Source organism: Drosophila ficusphila, unplaced genomic scaffold, assembly GCF_018152265.1.
Source record: "Drosophila ficusphila isolate 14025-0441.05 unplaced genomic scaffold, ASM1815226v1 contig_198, whole genome shotgun sequence".
Classification (NCBI taxonomy): Eukaryota; Metazoa; Arthropoda; class Insecta; order Diptera; family Drosophilidae; genus Drosophila; species Drosophila ficusphila.
Window position 1 is genome coordinate 5,573,693 of NW_025064092.1, and position 25,568 is coordinate 5,599,260.

Sequence of the window (25,568 nt, forward strand, 5' to 3'; positions counted from 1 at the left end):
AGCGTTCAAGCAACGACAGCAGCAGCAGCAACAGCAGCAACAGCAAAAGCAGAAGAAGGAACAGCAGCGACAGCAACATCAAGAACAGGAGTAATAAGAGCAGCAGCAGTAGCAACAGTAGAAGCTATAGCAACAGCAACAACAGCAATAATAGGAGCAACAGCAACAGAAACAGCAGCAACATCAGCGCTGCCAAAAGCAATATCTTCACCTAAAACAACGATTCATAAATAAATTCCTGCAACACATTATTTAAGTGATAAAAAATAATCAGTTTTAACTAAAGACACTACTGAAAATTATAAATTATTGCAACGATATTATATTACAAATTTTACCCTTCGAAAATCTGCAAAAAATTTAAGAAATTAAATCAAAAGTGCAATATGAAAATCCTCAGTTAATACAGATGAAATAATTCCCAGGATAACTCCCATTGGAACACACAACCTCGATTTCATTAACCTGCAATTTATATTTCTTTAACCTTTAACCTTTGTTTGCATTTTCCATTTATTAACCGCTATGGCTGCCGCTTCTATTTTCTTTTTCATGTGTTTTTTTTTCGGCACGCTAATTACGCATTTTACTCGATTTCCAAAACATAAAAAAGAATACCAACTCTTTGTTGTTATGCAAATCTGGTGCCTTCGAGTTTGCCTTTTCCAACTTTTAATGAGTTTGCCCCGCTCGTTCGGTTTTTGTGTAAATATTTAAGAAATTTTCCAATAGACTCGCCAAATAAACATTTGCCTAAGCCTACATTAATGTATGTTTTCACTGTTTTTAGCCTTAGAACTTGTTATGTGTATTTTAATGTTATGTTTACACGTGTTTTTTTTTTTGTCTGTTGGTACACCTAATAAAAGCATACTCATACTCACATATTTGAAACGAGGATTATTTCAAGGGTTAAATGCCATTCAAACTGCCACCGATGGCTTACATAATTATGCTGGCGATTTAATATTTAAATACTTTCAGTGCGCTCACTTCGAAAATGAATCAGATTGAAAGCGTCGCTGGAATCGCGCTTGGATTAAATCATTAATCTCATATCCATTAATTGACTTATGTGGACTTTAGCACTGTGCACTGTGGGTCAAAAAATTCAATTACAGTTCAAATAGATCGTTTTTTCTTCGACATCTGTGGAAATACTTTTTATTGCTATAATTGCATTTATTTTCATTAATTCGTATAAGTGCATTACACATCAAAGGAAATCCTTTTACATTTTTTCTTGATTTTTTCATTAACAACAATCGCCATCCTACTGTGCAGAAAAAGCAGAGCTCTCGAAATATATAAAAACAAGTTAAAGCCCGGTGGTTAAGTGTGTATTTTTGCAAATATGATAAGCTGAGTGGTGCGAGTGCCACGCCCACTTTGTTGGCGGTGGCTTCAATTAAAGTGTCTATTAGGGATCCTTCTTTTCAGGTGTGTTGTGTGGTTGTGTGGTTGGGTGGCTCAACTGTCAGACGAATTTGTGTTGCTTCAATTTCCGTTCAACCCACTTAATAATAAGCTCCTGCATTATGGAGCATTCATTAAAATCGCTGGCCAAGTGAAAAGTCCGCTGCTACGAATGCAATAATTATTCAGATAAAGCTTCGTTTCGTGGGGGATTTTAAGTTGCAATCATGTGTTATCCGAAAGTGTTCCTTTAAATCAATCATTCGCCATGTTGACAAAAGACTTTAAGCCACTACTTTTGGCTCAACTTCTACATAAAAGTATGCAAATTCCTCTAAAAAAAACCATCAATATATCAATATATCAATATATCAATATATCAATATATCAATATATCAATATATCAATATATCAATATATCAATATATCAATATATCAATATATCAATATCAATATATCAATATATCAATATATCAATATATCAATATATCAATATATCAATATATCAATATATCAATATATCAATATATCAATATATCAATATATCAATATATCAATATATCAATATATCAATATATCAATATATCAATATATCAATATATCAATATATCAATATATCAATATATCAATATATCAATATATCAATATATCAATATATCAATATATCAATATATCAATATATCAATATATCAATATATCAATATATCAATATATCAATATATCAATATATCAATATATCAATATATCAATATATCAATATATCAATATATCAATATATCAATATATCAATATATCAATATATCAATATATCAATATATCAATATATCAATATATCAATATATCAATATATCAATATATCAATATATCAATATATCAATATATCAATATATCAATATATCAATATATCAATATATCAATATATCAATATATCAATATATCAATATATCAATATATCAATATATCAATATATCAATATATCAATATATCAATATATCAATATATCAATATATCAATATATCAATATATCAATATATCAATATATCAATATATCAATATATCAATATATCAATATATCAATATATCAATATATCAATATATCAATATATCAATATATCAATATATCAATATATCAATATATCAAGCTTTGATGTTTTTTAGCCTTTTTGCATTTGGATCAACTGATGACTGCAAGGGTATATAAGCTTCGGCTTGCCGAAGAAGCTAGCTTCTTTTCTTGTTTTCATTACTTTTAGTCAAGTGACTTCTTGCGCATTTCGTTGAGCAGAGTGAGCATAGTGTAGGCACCTTTGATCATCTGAAAAAGAGTTGGTGAAACAAGTAGATGTATGATACAAATACTCTTGATCACCCACCATCATAAAGGTCTTAAAGTTGATGGGCACCGTTTTCTGGGAGACCAGGGTCATCGGTTTCTGGCACCGCATGAGCATCATAACCAGCATTCGGCGGAATCGCAGCGATTGATCCAACCAATTGCAGCTGTAGACCGCCGCCAGGAGTCCTTCGCCCTCCTGCGCCAGGATCTCCGCGGTGAAGCAGAGCAGGAGTGTCTCCGAGGTGAAGGCGAACAGCAGACCCAGCATGTTGATAAACGTCATGATCCGCACCTCCTGGAACATCAGGAAGTAGCTAATGGCGCACTGGGCACTCGCGGTGCACAGAAACTGAAGGAAGCAAGTCAGCGAAATTGACTGCTCCAGCGACTTGAAGAGGCTTTAACAAAGGTTTAAGCAAATATAAAATAATATAAGCAATACATAATGCAACAAGCAATGAGATCACAAAAAAAACATGAGGAACAATGAGCATTTTTAGGAAATTAAACCTAAGCCTTAAGGAAAATAAAGCTATATAAATAAACAAAACAATAGCTAATTGTAAATACATAGTTAATTATTTTCGAAAATATGTTATAATGTTATATGTTAAGCTTTCTGACATTAAAAGAAAAATATCTTGTAATGTCTTTTAAACTCAAATTTTGCAAAATCACTAACTAATTTAATTGGGAATACTTATTTTTGTTTTTTGAACGTATCAAGCCAAGAATATATAATATATTAATTGGGAATCGTACTTGACGAAAAATTATTAAAAGAAAAAGTATATATTATAAAGCAATCCAGCAGGATATATATATCTTAGGGATTATTTTTCTAAAAATCCATAATCAATCCGTACAAATAAAAATGCTTAGTAGTGTAACTTATTAGTTGTTCAAATAAAAAAGGAAAAGTATCTTAAGATTATGTATATAACAATGTTTATATAAAATAAACACTCACTGCAGGATGACGTGGTGATCCCGGATGCAGCCGACGAGCTGCTCCTCCACCTGCTCCGGTGGGCGTGGCCTGCCCCGCCCCAATCGGGCGACCCTGAAGGCCAGTGCCTTGGTGTGGGCACTGACCAGAATGAGATAGGTGCCCGGGTAGGTGAACACGCTGATGACCAGTAAGTTGGTGGTTATAAGAGCGGTGATGTGGTACACCACGGTGGCCAAGTAGACACTGCGTGAGCTGTCCTTCCAGTTCCAGGGTATCCAGGTGGGATAGACCAGCGTGCGTTCACTGGCCATCGCCACGGAGAGGATGCCCAAAGTGACCACGACGCTCAATGCCCGGGATATGAATCTAAATATGAACTCCGACTTGGCCACGCCCTCGCAGATGATCTGTGCCTCCTCCAAGCCGTTCAACTGGCCATCGAGGTGGCGGAGGACGTCCATGTTGTGGAGGAGGCGCCTCCGCATCCGGTAGACACTCCACACCTTCACCAGATACAGGGTGTGTGGCATCGTCACGCAGAAGCTCTCGCAGAACTTCTCCATCGTGTCGGAGAGCAGAAAGTTCACGAAGAAGGAGACCCAGAGAAACGCCTGGAACGTCACGTTCCACACTATCGAGTACGCACCGTAGTAGCGACCCCACAGCGTTTCCCGCGACGGCGGATGAACTCCGATTATCCGGAACATCAGCCAGATATTCATCAGTGGCCTCGTCGAATCCACTGAATTCACCGAATCCACTTCCATGTTCAGCTCCTTTTGGTTGGAACACCTCTTTTCGAAGCCTTTTATATGGCCAATCCATCCCTCCATCAATCCACTCAGTCACTCAGCCAGCCGCAAATTATGCAAATTGCCGCAAATTAGTCCGAAAAAGTTCGCACCACCGGAAAAGGGGCGATAGTTTTCCCAAAGGCTGCTAAATTGTGGCCAGGCGCATCTGGGCAGTCAATTGCCCTTATACCATGGCTATAAAATATAGAAAACCTTTGAAGGGTAATACACCAAACTTAGGGGAAATCAACCAATTCTTAGAAATTCGTAATAAATATTTATTCCAATTGAAAATTATATTATATGTTATAAATAAATTATATTAAAAGTCGATCACAATTTGAAAGATACACAGCTACAAAATACGACGAGAATTTTAAGAACTTTTAATATTTATTTAAACGAAACTAATTCCCACAGAAGCTAAATAGCATTTCCCATTTTTGTACCATCTTAAATAAGGCGATTATATGATTATGACGATTATTGAGTCTCAATTTTATAACTTTTATTTGACGAGATATCGACCTCCAAATATGGCTTGATCGACTTGCCAAATATGGGGACTCAGATTTTAATCTCCAGAAATCCAGGTGTTCAAAAGTACTCAGCTCATCAAAGATTCTAAGCTCTAAATATAAAATAAATATTAAATAAATTGGAAGACATTTTAACGGAAATAAAAATGTGTTTAAATATCATTTTTAACCATTAAATAATTAATAAAAGTGTAATGTAATGAAATGTTTTGAAAATATATTCTGAATAATAGTAAATGCCTTCCAGCATTTTATCCACCAGATCATATTTTTTTGGACTTAAATCCTTGATAAATAGTTTACCCAGCAATCCCACTGAACTTTCCTTGGTTTTCGTTTGTGCCCCTGCCCCTGAAAATATGGTATGTATTTAAAAAGCGGACGAAACCGAAACGCTTCTGCAAAACCTGTTCGACTCACCGCAAATAAGCCCATTTCGGTTCGGTTTCCAATCGAAAAGGTGTGCAGAATTTTGGGGGTAAAAAGGGGAAGGGGGGAATGAATGCTCGCAGGTGGCGTGTATTCAAATTAATAATGCCAAATTGATTATAAAACATTTGTCAATGGCAATCTGTTTGGGAATGACCCGTCCAAGGAGGACTAGACCTCACACGCAGCCCGTTGCCATGATTGAATATGATTGATATTGGGCGGTATAAATTATGAACAACAAGGATGAGGCTAAGGATAAAGAGAAGGACTAGGAGAGGAGGAAAAGTGTCCATCTTGGGATACTGAAGTCTTGGGAGGGCAGGCAAACCTGATCCATCAGTTCAACCTGTCGCGACCTTCGTTCCCTGCAAAAAAAAAAAAAAAACAAAAAACAAAAACACAGAAAATAAAAACCAACAAAAAAAAGAGCCAAGTAAGCCAAAAGATTTGTACGCCAAGACGGTATAATTAAATTGGCTTCCCAACCGGGTGGACTTGGAAAAGCAGGGGTCGACAGGTGAATTCTCATTCAATTACGGCCAATTGGCATACGTCAATTGGTTTTGGCCATCAGTTTATTCCCTCATCCTGCGAACCATTGCAATTGTCAGCTTAATCTATTAAATTCGCATATCGATTCCACGCGGCACTAATGCGATTCAATTCAACGCATTTCATTTGAATATCGAATCAGAAGTAGAAGTCCACTGCAAATTGCCGCCCAAATAGGAATTGAATATCTTATGGCTATAGGTCAAACCATCTCGATTATTTATTCTGATCGATGCCCACGCATTAAAATGCCAAGATTCGATTTAATTAATTCGATTCCAGTGCAGTTTTATTCGTTTATAATCCGGCTTCTTTGCAATTGAAGAAGATTATTAACACTTCTACTAAATGCAGTGTTTATATATTTAAATTTAAAATTTGTATGATTACTCTGTGTATTTTTATATAGGGTGCTACATTTTAGAGTCATTTTTTCATTATTTTCTTAGACGACGTGACATTATGCCTGTTTATTAAAGCAGATTAAAATAAATGGTCAACTTGCTGTTCATCGCGTTTCTCCATTTTTTCTTTGCAATTTTAGAGGAAGATAAATACTTTGGCTGGGCCGACGGAAATGAGCGATTTTATTTTCAATTTCCGTCAGCCTTTAAATTAAGAAAAATATGCAAATACATGTAGTTAATTAAGTTTGTAATACGATCTTGCCAAGATTCCTATACCAACAAAAATTGAAACAAAATAAACCTTATACAAATATGGCTATATTCTAACCTGTATTATATAATTGAGATCCGCTGTGAATGAGAGTTATTTATTGTTTTTTTTCTAAAGTGATTTGTTGCCTTCATATTTTTAGAAAACCTTTATCTTCGGAATGCTTGATTCAAGATCCCTGTTTTTGGCCAACTGTTTATATCCTCGTTATGAAAATAGTGCCAAGTGGGGAATTTCTACGTTCCTTCAATCCAAAGTGGTTTATAGTGGCTCATAGGTGTTCGTTCGTAGTGAGATTCTCTGGCAAGTTCATCCCACAACACTCGGATGCAGCGGCCCACGCAGAAATTGGCTATCAAAGCCGGCTAAAAAGCTTGGCTAAAACGAAGCAAGTCGTCAAGTACGCGATTATAAATAGCCCGATGCCCAAACAAACGTATGAATGAGCCAACGAGCGGCTGACTCAATCTCTGATGTGATTTGGACTGAAATGTTTTTAACTGAAAGTAAAGCAAAGTCAACAACAAGCCTTGTCAACAGAATGCTGGCAGAATATTCGCCACAGCACCCGGTGCATAGAAAAAAATTTAGGAATAGTTTTTAAGCTAATAAGGGAATATTTTTTAAACAAAAAAATATATTTCTATTCACTTCTAAAAATTATTTATGTTATTTTATTGAGCTAGAAGCACAAACGATATAAATGTTTATAAAGCTTATAAGATATTTGAGAACTGAAATAAATCGAGGCAAAAACATTTTAGTCTATGTAAATCTAAATAAGATTTATTAATTTACATTTATCATTCGAGTCTTCATTTCAAACTAATCATTAAATTTAATTAGTTTCAGGCTTTAGCTACTTATTTCAATTAATCAAACAATTAATTCTCAACTCAAAATAAATATTGCGGGAAAACCTATAAAACTAAGTTGCCTGTCATAATTTTAGTTTTTATCGGTTGTATGTTGAACTAAAATGTATCATCAAAAAAAACTGTAATTTGTTTTCTGTGTGAGGGGAAGGAAGAGAGAGAGATGGAGAGGGGGGACTGAGTTTTTAGGCAGTGGAGAGAGGGGGGAGTGAGTTTTGTGGAAGAGGAGATAGGGGGATTGAGTTTTGCGGGAGAGGAGAGAGGGGAAGGTGAGCAGCTGAGAGATGACGCCAACGTCGCTCAGCTGTTTCTCAGTCGAGTTAAGAGCCGCTGTCTTATAAATAGCCCAAGCTCACCTAGAAGTCGACTCAGTTGAAATCGCACAATACCAAGTGAAAAACGGAACCATATAATCGAATTAACAATTTTTTTTTTGTTTTTTATTTTACGTTGACTATTTACTTGCGTCTGAAGTGCGAGTGTGTGTGTGCTTCCAAGAACTTTAAACCCAAAATGGTGAGTTGCAGTGGGAAAATCCAGCCAAGTAAACAAAACTATTCCCAAGCTTTATTTTTTTTTTTGTAAATATATGTATTAGAAAACTATATTAAAGAATTCAGAAATATTTTATAGAAATAACACAAATTTGAACTTGGTCAAGTTTACAGTGTTTTTCTTGTTTCGTTTTGATTTCTTGATTTCTTGCTTCTCAATGAAATTACGCACAAAGACAATACATAAAAATGCATTCAGGTATTGCTGCGTGAATGGAATATTGAAGTACTTAAAAGGTTGTAAAAACCAAAGCAAACATAACAAAAAAATACACAACAACCAAAGGATAGCCCATCGGTTAATTGAGAACTTGAGTTTTGGCCGTAATATTTACTTCCGGTTTGCTTTTTACAATGTCGTGTTCTCAAATAACAATAAAATTTGTTGTCGAATACTCTTTGAATATAAACTATTGGTAAATTTAATTATAAAAATAAGTAACCCTTTCAGATCTTTGTTTCGTCAATTAAAATCTAAAAAAAGAATATGCCTTTATCCCACATAAAGTTTGCTAAGCCCACGATAAGTTTATTTTTTTCTAAGTGGTTTCGCTTTGACTTTTGTCTTTTCATTCTTTATGGGAGAAGATCAATCACTCAAAACATTTTAAGCTGTGCAGGTAAATAACAGACCCATTATTTATTTGCTTACACAACAAAGGTAGAAAACCAATTAATATCTAGCACTTAGCTCCACTTGTTATTTTTTTATATTATTATTTACCCATTCCTAGTAGAGTGAAAAGGAATTCGCCACGCGGATTTAAATGCAACCCACGCGAAATAATTAACTTGACAAAAACGGTTATTCGATTTTGAGGTAGTGAAATTATTTTTGAACAAAAGAAACTTCTAGTGATTTTATGGAAAGCAAACCAAGCAAACGCTTTTTTTGATTAACGATTTTGTATCAGGAGAATAGGTAACAGGTATCTTTTTTCATTCAATAATAATGTTTAGAACATCACGACGAATTTAAAATTCTATTCATAGATTTATGAATATATCACGAACCAAAACTGGCCCTTTGAACAATGTAATCTGATTACGAAATCCATAACTAAGTATACAAATTAAGAAATCCAATTTCCTATCGCAATTTCCTCCCTCGGTGGATCAAGTCCGGACCTTATAAGTGATGATCGACAACTTAGTTAATGCGAATCTGAACTGCCATATCGGTCGGTCGGAGTAATTCAATAAGGCAGCCGATCCGATCCATTTGCATATTCTTATTGTATTCCGAATTGAATCATTTTTTTGCTCGAATTGAACTTCCAAAGAAGCGGACAACGAGTTTATCTCTTTATGTGTCATCCGCAAACAACGATCATCATTATCAGCATCATCATTGAGATCATCATCATCGGCACCTTGAACATGAAGCCATATCATCATCGATCGTTATCTCATCTCGTCGCTCCCCGAGTGAACCGAATATGGCATCGAGTTACTTTCAGGCAGCAGAATCCCATTAGCCACTCCAAACTAATGTTTGCCACCGCCTCAATTGTTATTGGGGTTTTTCAGATTTCAGATTATTTGTTGTCAAATCGCCGCGATGACACATAAACCGGCAAAAGGGGCTTGCTTCTTGCTTCTGACCGATTGAGTTGTTTGTTTTGGCCATAATTATCTTAGCATTTTTTCATTCAAATTTTAGGTATCCAAATTTGTTTTTGCATTGAACATTTTGGGAGATAAGATTTAATGGACATATTTTCTGAATGACAGTTTTTGGTTAGCTCAAGGGTACATATTCACATTTTTTTTTAAATAAATCATTTAACAAATAAGCACTAAAAAGGGGGCTTAAAATTCTCTAGATTAAAAATAAACTAGATTTTCCTAGGTTAAGTATACGTATTACTCATACGCACTGTTGTACGTGATGTAATAGGTAATTATATTTATTCCTCCTTATTGTTATTCAATTCGTTTAATATATTATAACTTTCTGAAATAGAGCATATTTCATTTATATTTTTTGTTAACTGTGTATAATTAATTGCGATAAAGGAATTAAGTTATTATAGTACTATCTTTTGTTCCCAATTGAACAAACTAAAACCTAAACTGCTTTCTTGAATAAACTTGAACTACCACTAATTAGAGCTCTTTCCTTCCACTTGCAGCAGCATCTCCTCATTTGGGCCCTTGTGGCAGCGGGCATTGCGTCCTTGCCCCAAATTTCGATAGGTAAAAAGCTCGAGAAGCGCTGTGTGAACTGCACATATCGTACGTACTACACATATGGCGATGGCCGATCCCTGCAGCGGGTCGTCTATAGAGATCCGGTCTACACACGTGGTATTTACACAACTTTCGTACTCAAAGCTACCGTACTCAAACTCCAGCACTTCAGCACTTGAGATGTATTGTACATAAAAGAGCACCGCGACCCACTGACACTAAAGACACCCTCGAATTAGTTTAACCCCGCTCCTCTAACCCGAATCCAGATAGTAGACTCTATATAGTTTAGTTTAGTTTAGTAGTTAAGAGCAATGAACCACAAATCATCGCTGCACCGCCTCACCTCACAATTTGCATCTCTTTTTCGTACTTTTTTCGAATGTAGCGCAATCCTACGGATGCAGCGGCAATCCGTGCGGCGTGAATGCCGTTTGCCAGGAGGCCGCCGGCGGACGGCCGGTCTGCTCCTGCCCGCCGGGATTCAGCGGTAATCCGCTCACCCACTGCAATCGCGGCGAGTGCCTCGACAACGTCGACTGCCGCGGCGACCTGCAGTGCAAGGACAATCGCTGCGTTAATCCTTGCGTGGGTGCCTGCGGCATTGGCTCCAATTGTGACGTAAGTGCTCCACTCCAAAGTTGCACGGAGAAAAAAAAGATACATTTTAATTGGCTAAAAAGAAGAAAAAAAAGAATAATCAAAAAAATAGGGCAATCGTTAACATTTTCATAGAAAATAAATGAAATAGATTATTCAAAATAAACACACAAAAGTTACAACACTTTATGTTTTTATATTTATATTTTTATGTTCAAATTTTTACCCGCTGAAAATTTTAAAACGAACATACTAAATATAAAAAATAAATTTTCTAATAAAATAACTAAATGATTAGTCCATAATAAAAGCCATCATCTGATTTACATCCTGTTTTTATTTGTACACGAATTTGTTGTTGTTGTTAAATTTCCGCTCTCAATTTTTACATTTATAAATTCTGACGAATATAATTGTAATGATTTAATACAATTCGCTGAGATGTCTTGATGATTTTTTTAATGGCAAATATGAAAACAATGGAAACATAGTTTTTACCTACCAGCATTTGGCCAACATGGATCTTTCTTTTTTTATCTGCATGTGAATTTCAACCGCCAGAATTCTGCTACATTCCCTTTACCCCTCTTGTGTTTTTTTTCTTTTTGTATTTTACAGGCCCGCAACCACGTTGCAGTGTGCAGCTGCCCCGCGGGCTACAATGGCGACCCATACCACGCCTGCCACCTCAACGATCCAGGTGAGTGCCGCCCACGGGCTTTTCCACAGTGTTTTCCACGGTGTTTGCCACGGGTTTCCCCCTTAAAAGGTGCCATAAGAATCGGTTGCGGCTTACATATTTATCGGGTTCAAAAAATGCCTCGATTTTTTGCCCAAAGATTCATAAATGTTAATTCAATTAAAGCCAAAAAGTTTTATAGGTTTTTAAAGGCCTAATTCTGTAACTAACAAATATTTACATTTAAATTCTGTCTATTATAAGCCTTTAAATATTATTGCAATCTTAATTTTTCTTCAAATATAATCTATAAATTCTATTAATTTAAATTGAATCATTTCATTAATTTCTGAGCTTCTATGGCATTCCCACAAACACAATATATATAAATATAAAATATATACAGCAAAGGGTCTTATAAGTCATAACAATGCCCAAAAAGCCTTGAAAACCTGACTTTTTTAGAGGTCAGCTGAAATCGAAGCAAACAGGTTTAAGTCCAATGCGCCAAGTTTGTTTACAACGTTTTATGCTGATGAAATGCTTGTTAAAAATAATAAGAAGGAACTGAAAAAGGATATAAAAAACATGTTTGCATTAGTAATGCAAATATCTCTTAGGCTAATCCTATATTATTTTGACAGACAAATCAGTTAGCTATTTGTAAACAACATTAAAAACAATCCGGAAATCAAATGATATGATTGACAGAACATCAGAATAATCAGCCAACATTGTAGTTTATATTTTTAGTCCAACCCACTGACGAACCTCTGTTGTTTTTTTTTTCATGTAAGCATTAAAAGCATTGCAAATTAAACTGGTATTGGCCAAATATATCGGAAAAAACAGGGGGCTGGGCCCCAAAAGCATGTGGGATTTGCTTGCATAATATTTCGCGCTCAATGATAATAACATCAATAATAATAACAAACCATAAACACAACAACCAGCCAGCAAATGAATATATATATATATATATATATGTATATATACGCCCAACATTCTCGGCCAGAATCGCTGTTGGGGCCTTTGTAATTTTATGGTAATTAGCGGGGCATTTCGTTTCGCAACTCACAATTCGTAATTCGCAATTCACAATTGTCAAGATCAAGGACGCAGGCGTGTGGGCGAGTGGGCGTTTTGCCAAGGCCAACGACTATCCATCCATCCATCCAGCCAGCCAGCCAGCCATCCATCCGATGGAGAACCGACGGAAAGGTTGCCCCGGGGCGTCGAGTCGACATCCGATTATGGTTATGAACAGGCCAGCTCCCCAACTGAGTTCAGGTAGCAGTCCACTCAAAGTCGGTCAACCGAATGGGACACTGGGAACTTGGCTCGCAGATAAGTTAATTTGATCAGGAGGCACACCTGGAAAAATGATCTTATATATGGGGAATACTTATATTGAAATAATTTAAAACTTTGTTTAGAATAGTTATAGAATATAAATATAAACAATAATACAGGTAAAGCAATTTCAATATAAAATGATATTTATATATTCCCTGAATTTTGTAAAAGAAAATCAAAGTTTAAATAATAATATATTTGAAGCTCAGAAGTCAAAAGTTCCTGATAAATAATTTAATTGAACAATCCGGAAATATAAAATATCTAGCAAAGAATTCGTAAACATAAGTTTACCATTTTTTGGTGACTTTGTTTAAAAGAAAAACTAGTTAGAAAGATTATAATTGAATCAATTTCATTTCATCTGCCAATTCAATGATCAGTACTTTATATTTTTTTTTAAGAAACCCAATGCTTGAAATGCTTCAAATGTAATGTCCAGCTCAAAGTGTTAGTCCTGATTTAGTGGAACCCCATGACGGTGGCCCATAAAAAGTCGAGTCAAGGTTAATTTCCCGGCGACCTTTCACCTCGTTCAACCCCTGTCAACATCCGCTGTCGCAGTTGTTGCCCAATTTTTGATTTATGCCGGGTCATATGACTTATGTTCCGGCCAGAGTTTCTATCAGAATAAAAAGAAAAACAACAACAACAAAAATAATACCTCCAGTCGGGCCAATAATTGGGGGCCAAGCACTCAAAGCGGACAAATAGAAAATCATATTCAAATAGCCAGCGCTCATTTATGCGCATATTTTTGGTTTTCACTTATATTTTTTTTTCCTTTTCCTTTTTTTTCTTTTTCTTTATTTTTTTAATGCCAATTGTTGTTCTTCGACATTTCTTTTTCATGGTGTTATTGTTGTTATTTTAGTTGTTGTTTTTGATGATGACGATGACGATGGTGAGCAAGCCGAGAAATTATTTTCCGTTGTTTTCCTTTTCGATGGCAAAAGTTTCGCCATTATCAGGCCTTTTCTCTTACATTTCCTTTTGACATAATTTGCAAGGACTACCAACTTTACCGCCCTGCGAAAATGTTTTGTAATGAAATCTAAAGCTTATTTTCATAAATCGATTCGCCAAATGTCTTAAGACACAAATAAGTTGCGGGAAATATTTCCTTTTTCAATCGAATATCTGTATAAAACAGCAACTTAAAGCCTTCGAATTGCAAACTTAACTTGCATTCTTGGAGGAATATTTTCTGCATGGTTTCATCCTTTAGCAGACCCAAGGGACTTCATCTGCCTGGATACTTCCGCTCCTCAGAAACGTAAACGAAAATCAGAGAGGAAATCAAGGAAGATGCTCCACCCACTTCGCTGTTCGTTTACAATTATTGTTTTCAAGTCAGTTGCTAATTGGAAATGCAAATAAATATTGCATTTCAGTGGGAATTGCACGCAGGAGGGCGACAGATATGAGGCAACATTGAAAAGGATGCAACCGAATCGGAATGGGAATCGGAATCGGAATGGGAATGGGAATATAAATATCGAAGGGCCGTTAAGATGCAGAAATCGAAGAACGCTGTGGAAAATGCCGCAGAGAAGGAACTCGAATCCCAAATGAGCGGCCAGCGAGGAAATTCAATTATTAAATGCCAACATTCAGCCAGAAACTCAAATTGATTTTGAGTGACAAGCCATTTTTAATAAATACGAGAATTCATGGGGAAAATGGTATTTCAAAAGGACTTTTACAGGATGTTTGCGAAAACAATTTCTCATTGATTATCTCTGCAAAACAAAATATATTTTACACAAGAAATAAATCTTATTCTTGAAAGCACAAAAGTAATTAATTTTTTAAGATTATTTTATTAAGCATAATGATTACATATTTACAAATTCTAGGCATGTTTTTTAATTAAGCAGTTTCTGTAGAGGAATGTGGCTAGTTATTTTAAAAAATAGTACATTAATTGTTAATGCATTTTTCCTTATGCCTAAAAATGTTTTAATAATTTATGGAAACTCAAATTATTTAGAAATGCAAATGATTTTTCTCGGTACAAAAATTGATTTCCAAAGAATAAATTGTTAATGATCTATGCTAATGATATATGTTAATGATATATGATAAATTTATTATAATTTTAAATGGGCTGTATTTACATTAGAAATTGCGTTTCCCCTCATTTCAGAGGAGCAGTGCCACCCGAGTCCGTGTGGCGTGAACACCAAGTGCGAGATCATCAACGGGGTGCCGACGTGTTCGTGCCACCACGGCTACGTGGGCAATCCGCTGAGCGGGTGTCGCCACGAGTGCGACCAGGATGCGGACTGCAACAGCCGGGACATGTGCAGCAACTTCAAGTGCGTGCCGGCGTGCGGTCAGTGCGGCACTGGCGCCACCTGTCGGACGGTCAGCGGCCATCGGGCGGTGTGCGAGTGCCCCAAGGGATACATCGGTAGTCCGTACACGGAATGCCGGCCGGAGTGCTACGGCGACGTGGACTGTCCGGCGGGACGACCCGCCTGCTTCTACGGCATCTGCAAGAACACCTGCGAGGGAGCCTGCGGCATTGGAGCCGATTGCAACCTGCGCGGCCTGACGCCCGTGTGCAGTTGTCCCCGCGACATGACCGGCGATCCCTTCGTCCGCTGCCGTCCCTTCACCAAGGAGGACCTCTGCGATCCCAATCCGTGCGGCACGAACGCCATCTGCGTCCCGGGACACGACAACACCGGTCGCGAGCGACCCGTCTGCAATTGCCTTCCCGGACACACCGGCAATCCGCTGAGCCACTGCACCCGGGTAAGTAGCTGGTAACCAGTGCACTGCGGAAAAATTGTGTGCTATATAGTCTCTTTTATGCGGGGATTTTCTATTGAGGGTACCATTTTATATATAAGTATTATGAAAAAGAAAACAATAAGAAGTGAAACGATTATACTATACAAAAGTCAAAAAAATATTATTCTACATCCATAATTAAAAAAAGTGCAGATGTAACGAAAAATTATATTGGAATTAAAAGATTATATTAAAACAATAGATTATATTTAAACAATATTAAGATATTATATATTTGATATTATTCTTCATGTTTAAAGGTAGGAAAAAGTAGGAAAATATAAAAATAACAAAATACAAGTTAGAAGATTAGACTACCATGACTTAATATATTTTAACTTGAAATTATTAAAGTATTCTTTCTCTTAGCCATAGTATTTATTCACAAAATTGAAAACTTGATTTTAAGGCTAGAAAAAAATCGTAGATGTTAATTTTTGTATAGTTCGAAAATATATATATTTGAAATATAAGATTGTAGAGGATCATATGAATATGGTTATATAGCTTTCTAATTATGTAGCTATTTTTAAAGAAGCCATTATTCCATGGGTACTACCTTACTAACTAATTAAATATCATTTTTTTAATTCACAGGGCGAGTGCCTGAGCAATAATGAGTGTCCTGACCACCGGGCGTGCATCAACTACCAGTGCATCGATCCCTGCATCGGCAAGTGCGCCACTGGCGCCAGTTGCGAACCCAAGGCCCACCTGGCTGTCTGCCGCTGTCCACAAGGACAGTCCGGCGATGCCCTGGTGTCCTGCCGCCAGACACGCACCTTCCCGGTGGCCAAGTACCACTGAGGAGGGAGGAGTCCTTCGCCGCCGGAGGAGTTGTGCCGCAGCCGCACTGCCTGCCAGTCCATTCCACTCACCTTTCGACCCTGCCCCAATCGAAGCACCAGACCTTCTGTTCACCCGTTTCCCTACTAGTCGTTGCCACTAACCGCGTTCTCTCTCTAACTGAATCGAACAACAACAAATGTGTTGAAAACAATAAGTAATAAAAGTAAATATTAATAAAGATTGCGCCATTTTACTAGGGGAGTGCTTAAACTTGGTAGTAAAATTACAATTGCAGTTTTTTGTAATTTCTATGCACAGTTAAAAATTCTGAAAATTATATTTTGAGTGCAGTTACTTCGAAAACTAAACCATGAATCTAAGGAGATGTGCCACTTCGAAATCTGATGGTAAACAAAAAAGTTATGGACCTCGAGGTGCAAGGTTTTGGTCAATTTTCAGAAAACCCAATTTTTGGTCATTTTAAAAGGTCAGGGGTCATAAAAAATGACAAAACATCGACCAAACAATTGAAAATAAACTAAAGATGCAGCTGGTTAGATATTTTAATAACAAAAATTAAAATAAACTAATGATGCAGTTAGTTAGGGAATTAAGCTAAAAACTTTTAGAGGTATGCCACTTTTAATTAAAAAATATATGATATTTTTCCAGTGTATAGAAGTGCGAACTTTTGCATACTTTGCTTTATAATATTGATTACTTCAAAAGATTGTAGAAAATCAATTTGTCTTCTTTATTTAAATCGATAAATATATACACATACATAAATATATAGTTTTCTTTTTGGTTGGTATGAAATATACTTGTTTTTACTCATGCATAGTCTTTCTCTATGAGTTGCCGCACTTTCTGAAAGCCTTTTGCAGCAAAACCAATAGTTAGTTCTTTATTTTTTGGTGTTTAAACTCAATATATATTTATTTAAGTTCGGGTATAGCTTAAATTGTTCAAATTATGTACTCAGAACTAGATGCCTACAATTCTTTTGTGAAAAGAAAATGTTTAATCAAAGTTTTTCTATTACATTTTTCGACAATCCGGAAAGTATGCAATTATTTTCATAAATTGTTGGGGGACACCAAACCAGAAGTTCTATTTGAATATTACTATATCTTTTCATATAGTAATAGTGTTTCCTGTTTTCGTTTTAAATAAGTTATTTGTTTTTGAAAAGATCAATCCTTGTTTCACAATTATTGCATGTTGGATTTCTGGTTGTCCAGGATCATTAAAAGTGATGCGTTTTATTGATAGTTTTAGATCAACGATCCCATAAAAATAAAAATGTTTTTTTTATTGTAACCGCCTAAATAATACACTTTGTAAGTTAATTTTGGGAGTGAATTAAAATTAAGGGACCAAAAGGGTTTAGTGAATCCAAGAATGGAATGGCAGTAATATCAAATCAATTTTTTACAGAGTAAGGCAGTTTCCTAGAGTAAAATAAATGTTCATGACTATTTATTCCAACCAAATTAATTGAGATTCAAAATTTCATAATGATTTAATAAATCTAGTTTGCAATTGAACTTTGGATTCATCACGTCATTTACATAAAGTGAATTGCTGTTAAATGAAAACAATAGCAAACCATTAATAAATTAAACAAGTTTTTTAACTCTTCTCAATTTTGTAATTTCTAGTTGATAGTTTGGAGTGATGAATCGCGATCGGAAGCCAAACATTAGTATCTAGTATACACCTATATGTATACAGTTTTCGTACTTTTAGCTTTCGAGAAATATTATTTACTTTTTGCCGTCTCTTTCGTAATTGTAAATACAATTTTCTGTTTGAAATATAAATATATTCTTGTATATAAATATGCGATTTGTTTAATTTTGTTTATGTATATATTAATATGTATATAAATTGCTAAATACATTTAATTGCGCTTTACACTTTTACACTTTAATTTACGGCTACCTGGCATTAATCCGAATAAAAACACAGGAGGAAAAAAAAAACAAAACAAAAAAATTGTTGTCTTTAGTGGATTTCGGGTGTGTTGGGTTATCTTTTTTTTTTGGGTTTCGGGGTGTTGTTGTGTGGTGTGGTGTGGTGTTGTGTTGTGGGTTGGTTGGTTGGTTGGTGTGAGCTATATATCTATGTGAGTGAGTGTATGTGCCGTATCGTACGCCAAGAACCCTACAAACTACGCGCCCCCACAACGTATCCATCCGCACCCGGACTTGATCCAGGTCCTGGTCCTAATTCCGGCTCCGATCCCCGTCCAGTTGCAGTGCCATCTCCCTCGCCGGAGCCGCTTTCACCTGCAGCACTTCCCGCCCTTGGTGCCCTTGGGATTCGGCTTCAGGTGCAGCGTGTCCTTCTGCTGCTCGTTGGGTGAGGTGCGCAGCTTGTGGTCGAGCACCTGCCGCGTGATCGACAAGAACATGTTCTCCACGTTGATGTTGTCTTTGGCGGATGTCTCGTACAGTTCGATGTCCATTTGTTTCGCGAACCGCTGCGCGTCCTCCGTGATCACCACCTTCCTGTCCGGATCATCGTTCTTGTTGCCGACTGTTCAAAATAAAATAAGCATTAGTGGGGATATTCTTCAAGGTGGGCTTACAGCTATTCAAAAATTGATTGCAATAAACACCCAAAGGTTTATATGAGAGCAAAAAAGCAAATAAATACAAGCGGTTGAGCAGCGAAAATTGATACGCTGTTTATTTATGGAAAGGGAACTCAATCTATAAAATGATTCAATAGTGCGAAGCTTGCTTAAGGGTTTCTTAACGAGATCATTTTGTTTTTAAAACAAACCCGGAAATGCATGTTGTTGGTTAAAGCAGAAGCCACTGCAACTGTGATTATAATCATAAAAAGCAATGTAATAGTTAATTCCTACAAAACTGTTTGAAATATAGTGATAAGCAAATACGTGTGTGTTATCAATTTGAAAAAAATAAATCAAAAGCCCAGCCCAGATAGGCTGGAGTGCTGTTACATGTTTCACCTAGTCGCGATAGGAGTGCTCCCATAAAATGTGAATTGTGGGAGGTGGGAGCACCCCCCAATAAACCGATCCCCGATCGCTGCGCCTCACCTAATACTTTCTTGACCACGTCACAGTTGTTCTGGATCTCCTCCAGCCAGCGGCGGACGTTCGCAAAGGACTCGCCGTTCGTGACGTCGTAGACGACGATGACGCCGTGGGTGCCGCGGTAGTAGGTGCTCGTGATCGTCCGGAATCGCTCCTGGCCGGCGGTGTCCCAGATCTGCAGTTTCACGCGCATCCCCTCAATGTCCACGGTGCGGATCTTGAAGTCGACGCCGATCGTGGTGATGTAACTGCCCGAGAATGTGTCGTCCGAGAATCGGATGAGCAGCGACGACTTGCCCACGCCTGCGGGGTACATGGAATTAAATTGAGAACGGGGATCGGATTACTATAACTCATATGTATATGTATGGATGAGCGTTTTATGTGGCGTGTTTAATGTGCATTCATATGTTTTTCTGGGGCTGGGGATATTCTCCCGCTCTGGTTACCGCAGCAGCTGGCCTTCTCGGATATCGAACTCTATATCCTGGCAATGCGTCAGAATTAGTCTGTCGACTTTGGCTGGAATCGCCTGGTTTTTTCCGGAACAGCCAGCTGATCTGCGGACCGGAATCCCTTTCTTTTTTGGCAGAAATTCTAACATCTAAGTTGAAATAATGCTGGCTTAAATTGTCAAATTTTTTCAAAATATTTAAACAATTTTTTGTTAAATTATTCAAATAAACACAGGTGTATCAACAAAGCTTTTATTTACATCGCTGTTTTCTAAAAGCCTACGAATTTAATTTTAGACTATAGTAAAAATAAGTGTTGCTAACTCGTACTTAAATGAAAAAATAAATAACATTAAACGAAAATTGCTTATTGAGTTTAAATCAATTTTTTGAAAATTTTAATCCAAGCCTAAGATAGCCAATTTCAGTTATCTTTGAGGTTAAGATTGACCTCCAGAGTTTTGTAATTGATTTTCACAATTTATTTTTAACAAATAAAAAAAGAAGAAAAAATCTGCAAAACATAATTATGTTTTAAAAATTTATTCATGATTCAGAAATTTAAATAAATTTCTAAAAAAAAAAAAAATTACTCATCCGCCATGTCGGCTGAAACATTTTGAATTCTTTGAATACTTTACATATGAGCTGGAGATAATGAGTATGCTTCAGTTACAATCGTATAAATTTATTATAAAAGTATATGAATAAAAGAATTTTTGGCCGCAAATTGGGACAAGTGTAATTTTCACCTGGCAAACGATGCTATTTTTATTTTGAAGCACCTGGGAAACTCACCGCTATCGCCGATTATTAGTAACTTGAACAGATGATCGAAGCCGCGTGCCATTTTTTTTGGTTCTCGTAATTTTTTTTTTTTTTACAAGTACCTATATTTTTACAGTTAGGCGCGTCGAACAATGCAAAATATGCTTTTGTTGTTTTTTTCGCAGCCTGATCCCACACTCACACACACATAAACAGACACGCACACTTCCTTTCTCCCTCTCTCTCTCTCTCTCTCTGCTCTCTCACAATGCTCTGTCTCCCTCGCACTCGTGCTGCCGGCAGAATATTTGAGATAAACTGTTGTTCTTTCTGGCTGCTGATTTGTTGTTGTTTCAGATGTACTTGTTGTTGTTGCTGTGTGATAAGCTATTGTTATAAGTGTTGTTGCATTTGCGGGTTTAATTTATGTAAGTGTTGTTGCCGCCTTGTTATTTAATTTCTTTCGATTAAGTTTTTTTCGGCTGCTTCTGTTGTTTTCACTAGTTTCCTGTCTCCTTAGCTTCTTATCAACAGTGGTTTGGTGAGAAAACGAACAGCATATTCGTTGGAATCAGAATAAACTTCCGTCTGGTTTTTCGGGGATAAAACTGCGATTAAATGCCGAAAATTAACTGGCAAATTGGCAAAGCTCGACTCCCTCGCAATCGTTTGTCTCGCTCTCACAGTCTTTCACACTCAACACACACACACGATAGCCAACACACACACAAAGGCTGACTGTTGAATTTATCTCGGATTTTTATTGGGATTTGAAAAATTCCAGTATTTCCAGAGTTTGGAGTTTTTCCAGGACGGGCAATGGACACTCTGAACGGATTTCTGGGCGTCGGCGTTTCGGATTAATTCTGCTTAATTCATATTCTGGATAAACTATTACTAACGCACCCACACATACACAACATAAACTAGAGCTGGAACTAAATTCGATATGCACTCCGCGTTATCGATAATTCATCGATGGTGTCATGGTAAAGTGATCGATGAATGCTGCAAACATCGCGTACTATCGCCACGTAGCAACGGATGTTATCGACTGGGAGCCAATATTCTTTTGAATTTGGTGTTCAATTATTTATAATCAATATCAATGATTATTATTGTCTTAGGTTTTAATTTAAACAAAACCAGTTACACTTAAACAAATTTGTAAATATGTAAAACTGTGTATAAAAAAAACTTTATTTTCAACATATTTCAAAATTTCGGCGAAATATAATTGTTACTGAAATAAAACGGTAGATGCAAGTTAAAGTTTAAAAGTTAAAAGTTTAAACTACTTCTCGTTGAAAAAACGAACAATATGTTATAAATAAATTTTAAATTCACTCTTCAATAACGAAAAGTGGAAAAAAAATAAAGAGATTGTATAATTCTTATATTTCAATAAAGAACCTAAAATGTATTAGTTATACTAGTCAGGAGATCTTGGTTTGGCCTATAAAGGTAATACTTATCAAATATTTTAAAGGAATGAAAGTTTAGTCTACAATATTTAAAGTTTGTAGAAGTTGAAGGATATGTACAACAGATTTATGGATAAAACTTCATTTCTAATGTGGTACTTCTATTCAACAAGATGATTTTTAAAAAAATATTAAGCTTCTTTAAGAGTTGTTAGTTGATTATTAAGACAATATTAGAGTGATTCAAAAGTGGTTAGTTGTTTTAGTAAGGAGATCGGGGTTTTAATGAATTAGATGTACAATGGCAGATGTGAATTGTGATGACATGCTTGACGTGTTAATAATAGTTTAGGACGGCTGCGATTCAAGCGCACGCACTTGGAAGCGCAGCCTAGTCGGTTTTTGCTGTACATAATATTAAAACTACACTTATAGCGATCTCCTAATCCTTGTGGGCGCTGGCCAGGTGGGCTGACAGTCGGTTGCGTGTTCTATTGGCCACGCAGGACACGTCCAGATTGCCGCGATTTGTACTATGCATGGTGCTGCGGCGCAAGGTCATACGGCCCTCCGAGTTGTTGTTCCCGCCAGAACGAGAGTTAGCCGACCCCGGAGTCATGGAGCTCAAGTAGCGCCTCCTTCCTGGCTGCGACAATGTCGAGGGCGACACGTGGCGCTTCTTCGCCTCAGGCTCCTTGTCTATTTCCTTGTTGGCCTCCCTGTTCTCCGTGTTTGCACCGTTTCCTGAACCCCTTGGAGTCGGCGAAGTGTACCATGTTGGCGGTACTGTGAATCTCGAGCGCCTAGGAACTCGCCCGAACGGATTGTTAGCCGGGCTGTTGCTGGTTGCCTCCTTGGCGGGCTCATTGTTCTCCTGGTTGTTCACCGCCCCCTGTCTTGAAGATCTGCGTGTTTGGCGTCTAGGTGCTGGCGAGTTATTGTCAGTGCTGGCTGAGGAAATGAACTGCGTACGGCGAGTTCCACGGCGCAGAATTGGTGGTGTACATGGGCTCGACTCAGTCTTTGGCGAGGCCGCAGCCGTGACCTCCGCAGCCGCCGATGTGGTGGGCTTCTCCTCGACCGGAACTGTTTGCGATTGGTTCTCCTTGCTCTCAATGGCCCGCTGAAAGACATCCTCGTCATCCTCGGTATCGCTGTCATCGCTTTCGGCAGCCTGCAGCTTCGAATGGAAGAGATCGGTTGTGTTGTTAACATCCTCGGTTGGACGAGTGGCCTGGCGTCCTTCGGAAACTACGCTATAATCGGAGCTGCTCGACTCCTCGTCGGATTCGTTTGATCGGTGATTGGTTGGCGTGATCACCGCGCAGACAATACACACGTATCTGCCTTCGGGCATAACAGTGCAGAAGGCGTGCACCGGATTGGAGCCGCATAGGTTGCAGTACAGCAGATTGGAGCTACTGGAAATTCTGCCGGAGAGGCCAAGGCAACGGAGGGCCGTGCAGCTGTCTTCGAGAATGATATGCTCGACGAAGGCGTTCGGTTCGGTTTCCCAGCTGGCGTCCCTGCAAGTTAAGAAGCTCGTTAATTGGTGTGACTGCAAAATGGGGATTTGGACTTACTGATTTGGTACGGAGATGCCCCACAGGGCCACATCATGGAAGGTTGTCGAATTGTTGCACAGCGGGCATTTGAAGAAGTAGCCTGCACTATTGGCATATTTCTGCAGACACTTGCGATGGTACCAGCCATTGCGGCAGCACGGCGACTGCAGCACCCTGACCGCACAGAAGCGGCTTCCCTCGGCAATCACCAGTTCGGCGCAGATCACGCAATTCTCATCCGAGGACGGACGCCACCGATACGAGCGAACGTGCTGGTGGCAGTAGGATTTGTAAGTGTCGCGGAACTGATTCTGCGCAAGATTGTCTACGCCGCACTTGGTGTGGAAGGTGCGGCGACAGCCCGACTTGCAGCAACCGATATTCGCGCCCGGGCGATGACAGTAGTAGCAATTTAGAGAGCGAGTGCGACAAACCTCCGCGAGGATGTCATCCCTGAGGAAGCGCAGTATGCCGGCGTCCTCGCTGCCGCGCTGGACGAGATTCGAGCTCAAATACTGTGGAAAATGTGTCGATTTAAATTTGGGTGTTAGATAGCAGCCGGCTGGGAGTGAGAAACCCGAACTTCGATTCACTCACCAAGCAATTGCGGTGCACCATAAAGGAGCCCTCCTTGTGGATGGTTCCCAGGGCGAGATCATCGTCCTCGGCACTACGGCACAGCACACAATAAATCATTTTCACTACCGCTGTTCGCACTCCTTCTAGAAAATTCAGGCAAAAAGGCTGATTCCGAAAAATTTCGGTGACAAGTGAACGTTTGTCGACAGTCGCGCGCTCAAAGGATGTTATCGGTATGCGTCCCTGCGTAGTGTTGTAAGACGTTCGCGAAACAACCGCTGTGACTTGAATTTTTGATAACACTTTTTAGCAGAAACCGAATTCAAAAGTGAGCAAAATAGTTAGAAACTTAGACAAATCTGTGCAAACTAGTTGAGGTTTCATATATTTTTTGATTTTCTTTTGACTGTTTCGATTTCACCAAGCCAGCCTCGTTTTTAAGTATATAAAAATTTGTCTCAAATTCCGCAATCACGTGATCCATGGATTCAAAATGTCTATAGTGTCAAACTTGGGTTTCCATTCCATTCAGTTGTTAAGTAAAATTCAAATTGAAAACATGGCAAAATACAGTGCTCGTTCTACAAAAATTTCACGTGATATTTTTATTAAAGACAAGGACTTTTACATTACGATATACACAACTAGAGAAGAAATGAACGCATAATATTGAGATGTTAGTATAGTTAAATGGCAGCGCTATTCCCGAATGCTGATATTTTACTCAACGGTATACACAGGTTTAGATTAGGTAAGTGCTGCAATAAAATATAAAATTTGTGTTAAACAACAATGCACACAGTTAACTTAAAATCAAAAACATGAGAATGGGATCCAGCGCTTTATAAATGTGTAATAAACACAGTTTCATATCAGGTAAGACCGATTTTATTAATTATATTCCAAATAATTATATTGAATTCCTAATTACAGAATGCAGATGCAGGAGTTCCTTTCGACCATAAAAAGTAACCACAATATCAAGTCATCACGGCTAAAAGTGGGGTGCCGTTGCATTAGTTTCTTATAATTTATTTTGTTTTAAAAACGTATCATGTGAGGGGTCGAGGTTTCATTAAATGTAATACCTATTTGTGTGCGTTTATTTTCTTTTTTAATGGTGAGATTACAGTAAAGATATTAAATTCATAATTTAA

General features: G+C 37.6%; 4 protein-coding genes and 1 long non-coding RNA gene across 7 annotated transcripts; 2 read left to right on the forward strand and 3 right to left on the reverse strand.

Moving 5' to 3' along the window:
- Nucleotides 1-1,499: 1,499 nt before the first annotated feature.
- On the reverse strand, nt 1,500-4,471 carry LOC108088560 (putative odorant receptor 19b). The gene is made up of 4 exons (XM_017186406.1): nt 3,723-4,471; nt 2,790-3,150; nt 2,664-2,731; nt 1,500-1,582 (listed from the first exon to the last, which is right to left on the reverse strand). The coding sequence occupies exons 1-3, from the start codon at nt 4,469-4,471 to the stop codon at nt 2,666-2,668; spliced, it is 1,176 nt and encodes a 391-aa protein (XP_017041895.1). The 3' UTR covers nt 1,500-1,582; nt 2,664-2,665.
- A 3,481-nt stretch (nt 4,472-7,952) lies between these two features.
- On the forward strand, nt 7,953-16,785 carry LOC108088726 (protein jagged-1). Of its 3 annotated transcripts, none has more exons than XM_017186673.2 (6): nt 7,953-8,090; nt 10,264-10,438; nt 10,710-10,942; nt 11,540-11,621; nt 15,106-15,719; nt 16,356-16,785. In XM_017186673.2, the coding sequence occupies exons 1-6, from the start codon at nt 8,088-8,090 to the stop codon at nt 16,563-16,565; spliced, it is 1,317 nt and encodes a 438-aa protein (XP_017042162.1). In that variant the 5' UTR covers nt 7,953-8,087; the 3' UTR covers nt 16,566-16,785. The 3 variants fall into 3 exon arrangements, with proteins under 3 accessions (XP_017042162.1, XP_017042164.1, XP_017042163.1); XM_017186675.2 differs by having other exon boundaries at nt 10,264-10,327; XM_017186674.2 differs by having other exon boundaries at nt 10,267-10,438.
- A 492-nt stretch (nt 16,786-17,277) lies between these two features.
- LOC108088703 (ras-related protein Rab-35) lies at nt 17,278-21,783 on the reverse strand. Its single transcript, XM_017186645.2, has 3 exons — nt 20,874-21,783; nt 19,624-19,923; nt 17,278-19,091 (listed from the first exon to the last, which is right to left on the reverse strand). The coding sequence occupies exons 1-3, from the start codon at nt 20,923-20,925 to the stop codon at nt 18,838-18,840; spliced, it is 606 nt and encodes a 201-aa protein (XP_017042134.1). The 5' UTR covers nt 20,926-21,783; the 3' UTR covers nt 17,278-18,837.
- Nucleotides 21,784-22,025: 242 nt separating this feature from the next.
- LOC108088621 (PHD finger protein 7) lies at nt 22,026-24,825 on the reverse strand. Its single transcript, XM_017186529.2, has 3 exons — nt 24,430-24,825; nt 23,851-24,347; nt 22,026-23,793 (listed from the first exon to the last, which is right to left on the reverse strand). The coding sequence occupies exons 1-3, from the start codon at nt 24,526-24,528 to the stop codon at nt 22,710-22,712; spliced, it is 1,680 nt and encodes a 559-aa protein (XP_017042018.1). The 5' UTR covers nt 24,529-24,825; the 3' UTR covers nt 22,026-22,709.
- Nucleotides 24,826-24,922: 97 nt separating this feature from the next.
- LOC122319777 lies at nt 24,923-25,502 on the forward strand. Its single transcript, XR_006245324.1, has 3 exons — nt 24,923-25,162; nt 25,214-25,287; nt 25,345-25,502. It is a non-coding gene; the product is annotated as an uncharacterized LOC122319777 (long non-coding RNA).
- The last annotated feature ends 66 nt before the right edge of the window (nt 25,503-25,568 follow it).

Coding starts and splice junctions, on each gene's coding strand:
- LOC108088726 (XM_017186673.2), top strand. Junction 10,943..11,539: donor GCATTGGCTCCAATTGTGAC/GTAAGTGCTCCA, acceptor TGTATTTTACAG/GCCCGCAACCACGTTGCAGT. Junction 11,622..15,105: donor CTGCCACCTCAACGATCCAG/GTGAGTGCCGCC, acceptor CCCTCATTTCAG/AGGAGCAGTGCCACCCGAGT.
- LOC108088621 (XM_017186529.2), bottom strand. CDS start 24,528: ATGATTTATTGTGTGCTGTGCCGTAGTGCCGAGGACGATGATCTCGCC. Junction 24,348..24,429: donor TGGTGCACCGCAATTGCTTG/GTGAGTGAATCG, acceptor CATTTTCCACAG/TATTTGAGCTCGAATCTCGT. Junction 23,794..23,850: donor GGCATCTCCGTACCAAATCA/GTAAGTCCAAAT, acceptor CTTAACTTGCAG/GGACGCCAGCTGGGAAACCG.
- LOC108088560 (XM_017186406.1), bottom strand. CDS start 4,471: ATGGAAGTGGATTCGGTGAATTCAGTGGATTCGACGAGGCCACTGATG. Junction 3,151..3,722: donor GATCACCACGTCATCCTGCA/GTGAGTGTTTAT, acceptor CCTTTGTTAAAG/CCTCTTCAAGTCGCTGGAGC. Junction 2,732..2,789: donor ACTTTAAGACCTTTATGATG/GTGGGTGATCAA, acceptor ACTCTTTTTCAG/ATGATCAAAGGTGCCTACAC.
- LOC108088703 (XM_017186645.2), bottom strand. CDS start 20,925: ATGGCACGCGGCTTCGATCATCTGTTCAAGTTACTAATAATCGGCGAT. Junction 19,924..20,873: donor ACTAATAATCGGCGATAGCG/GTGAGTTTCCCA, acceptor TGTACCCCGCAG/GCGTGGGCAAGTCGTCGCTG. Junction 19,092..19,623: donor CGTGGTCAAGAAAGTATTAG/GTGAGGCGCAGC, acceptor TATTTTGAACAG/TCGGCAACAAGAACGATGAT.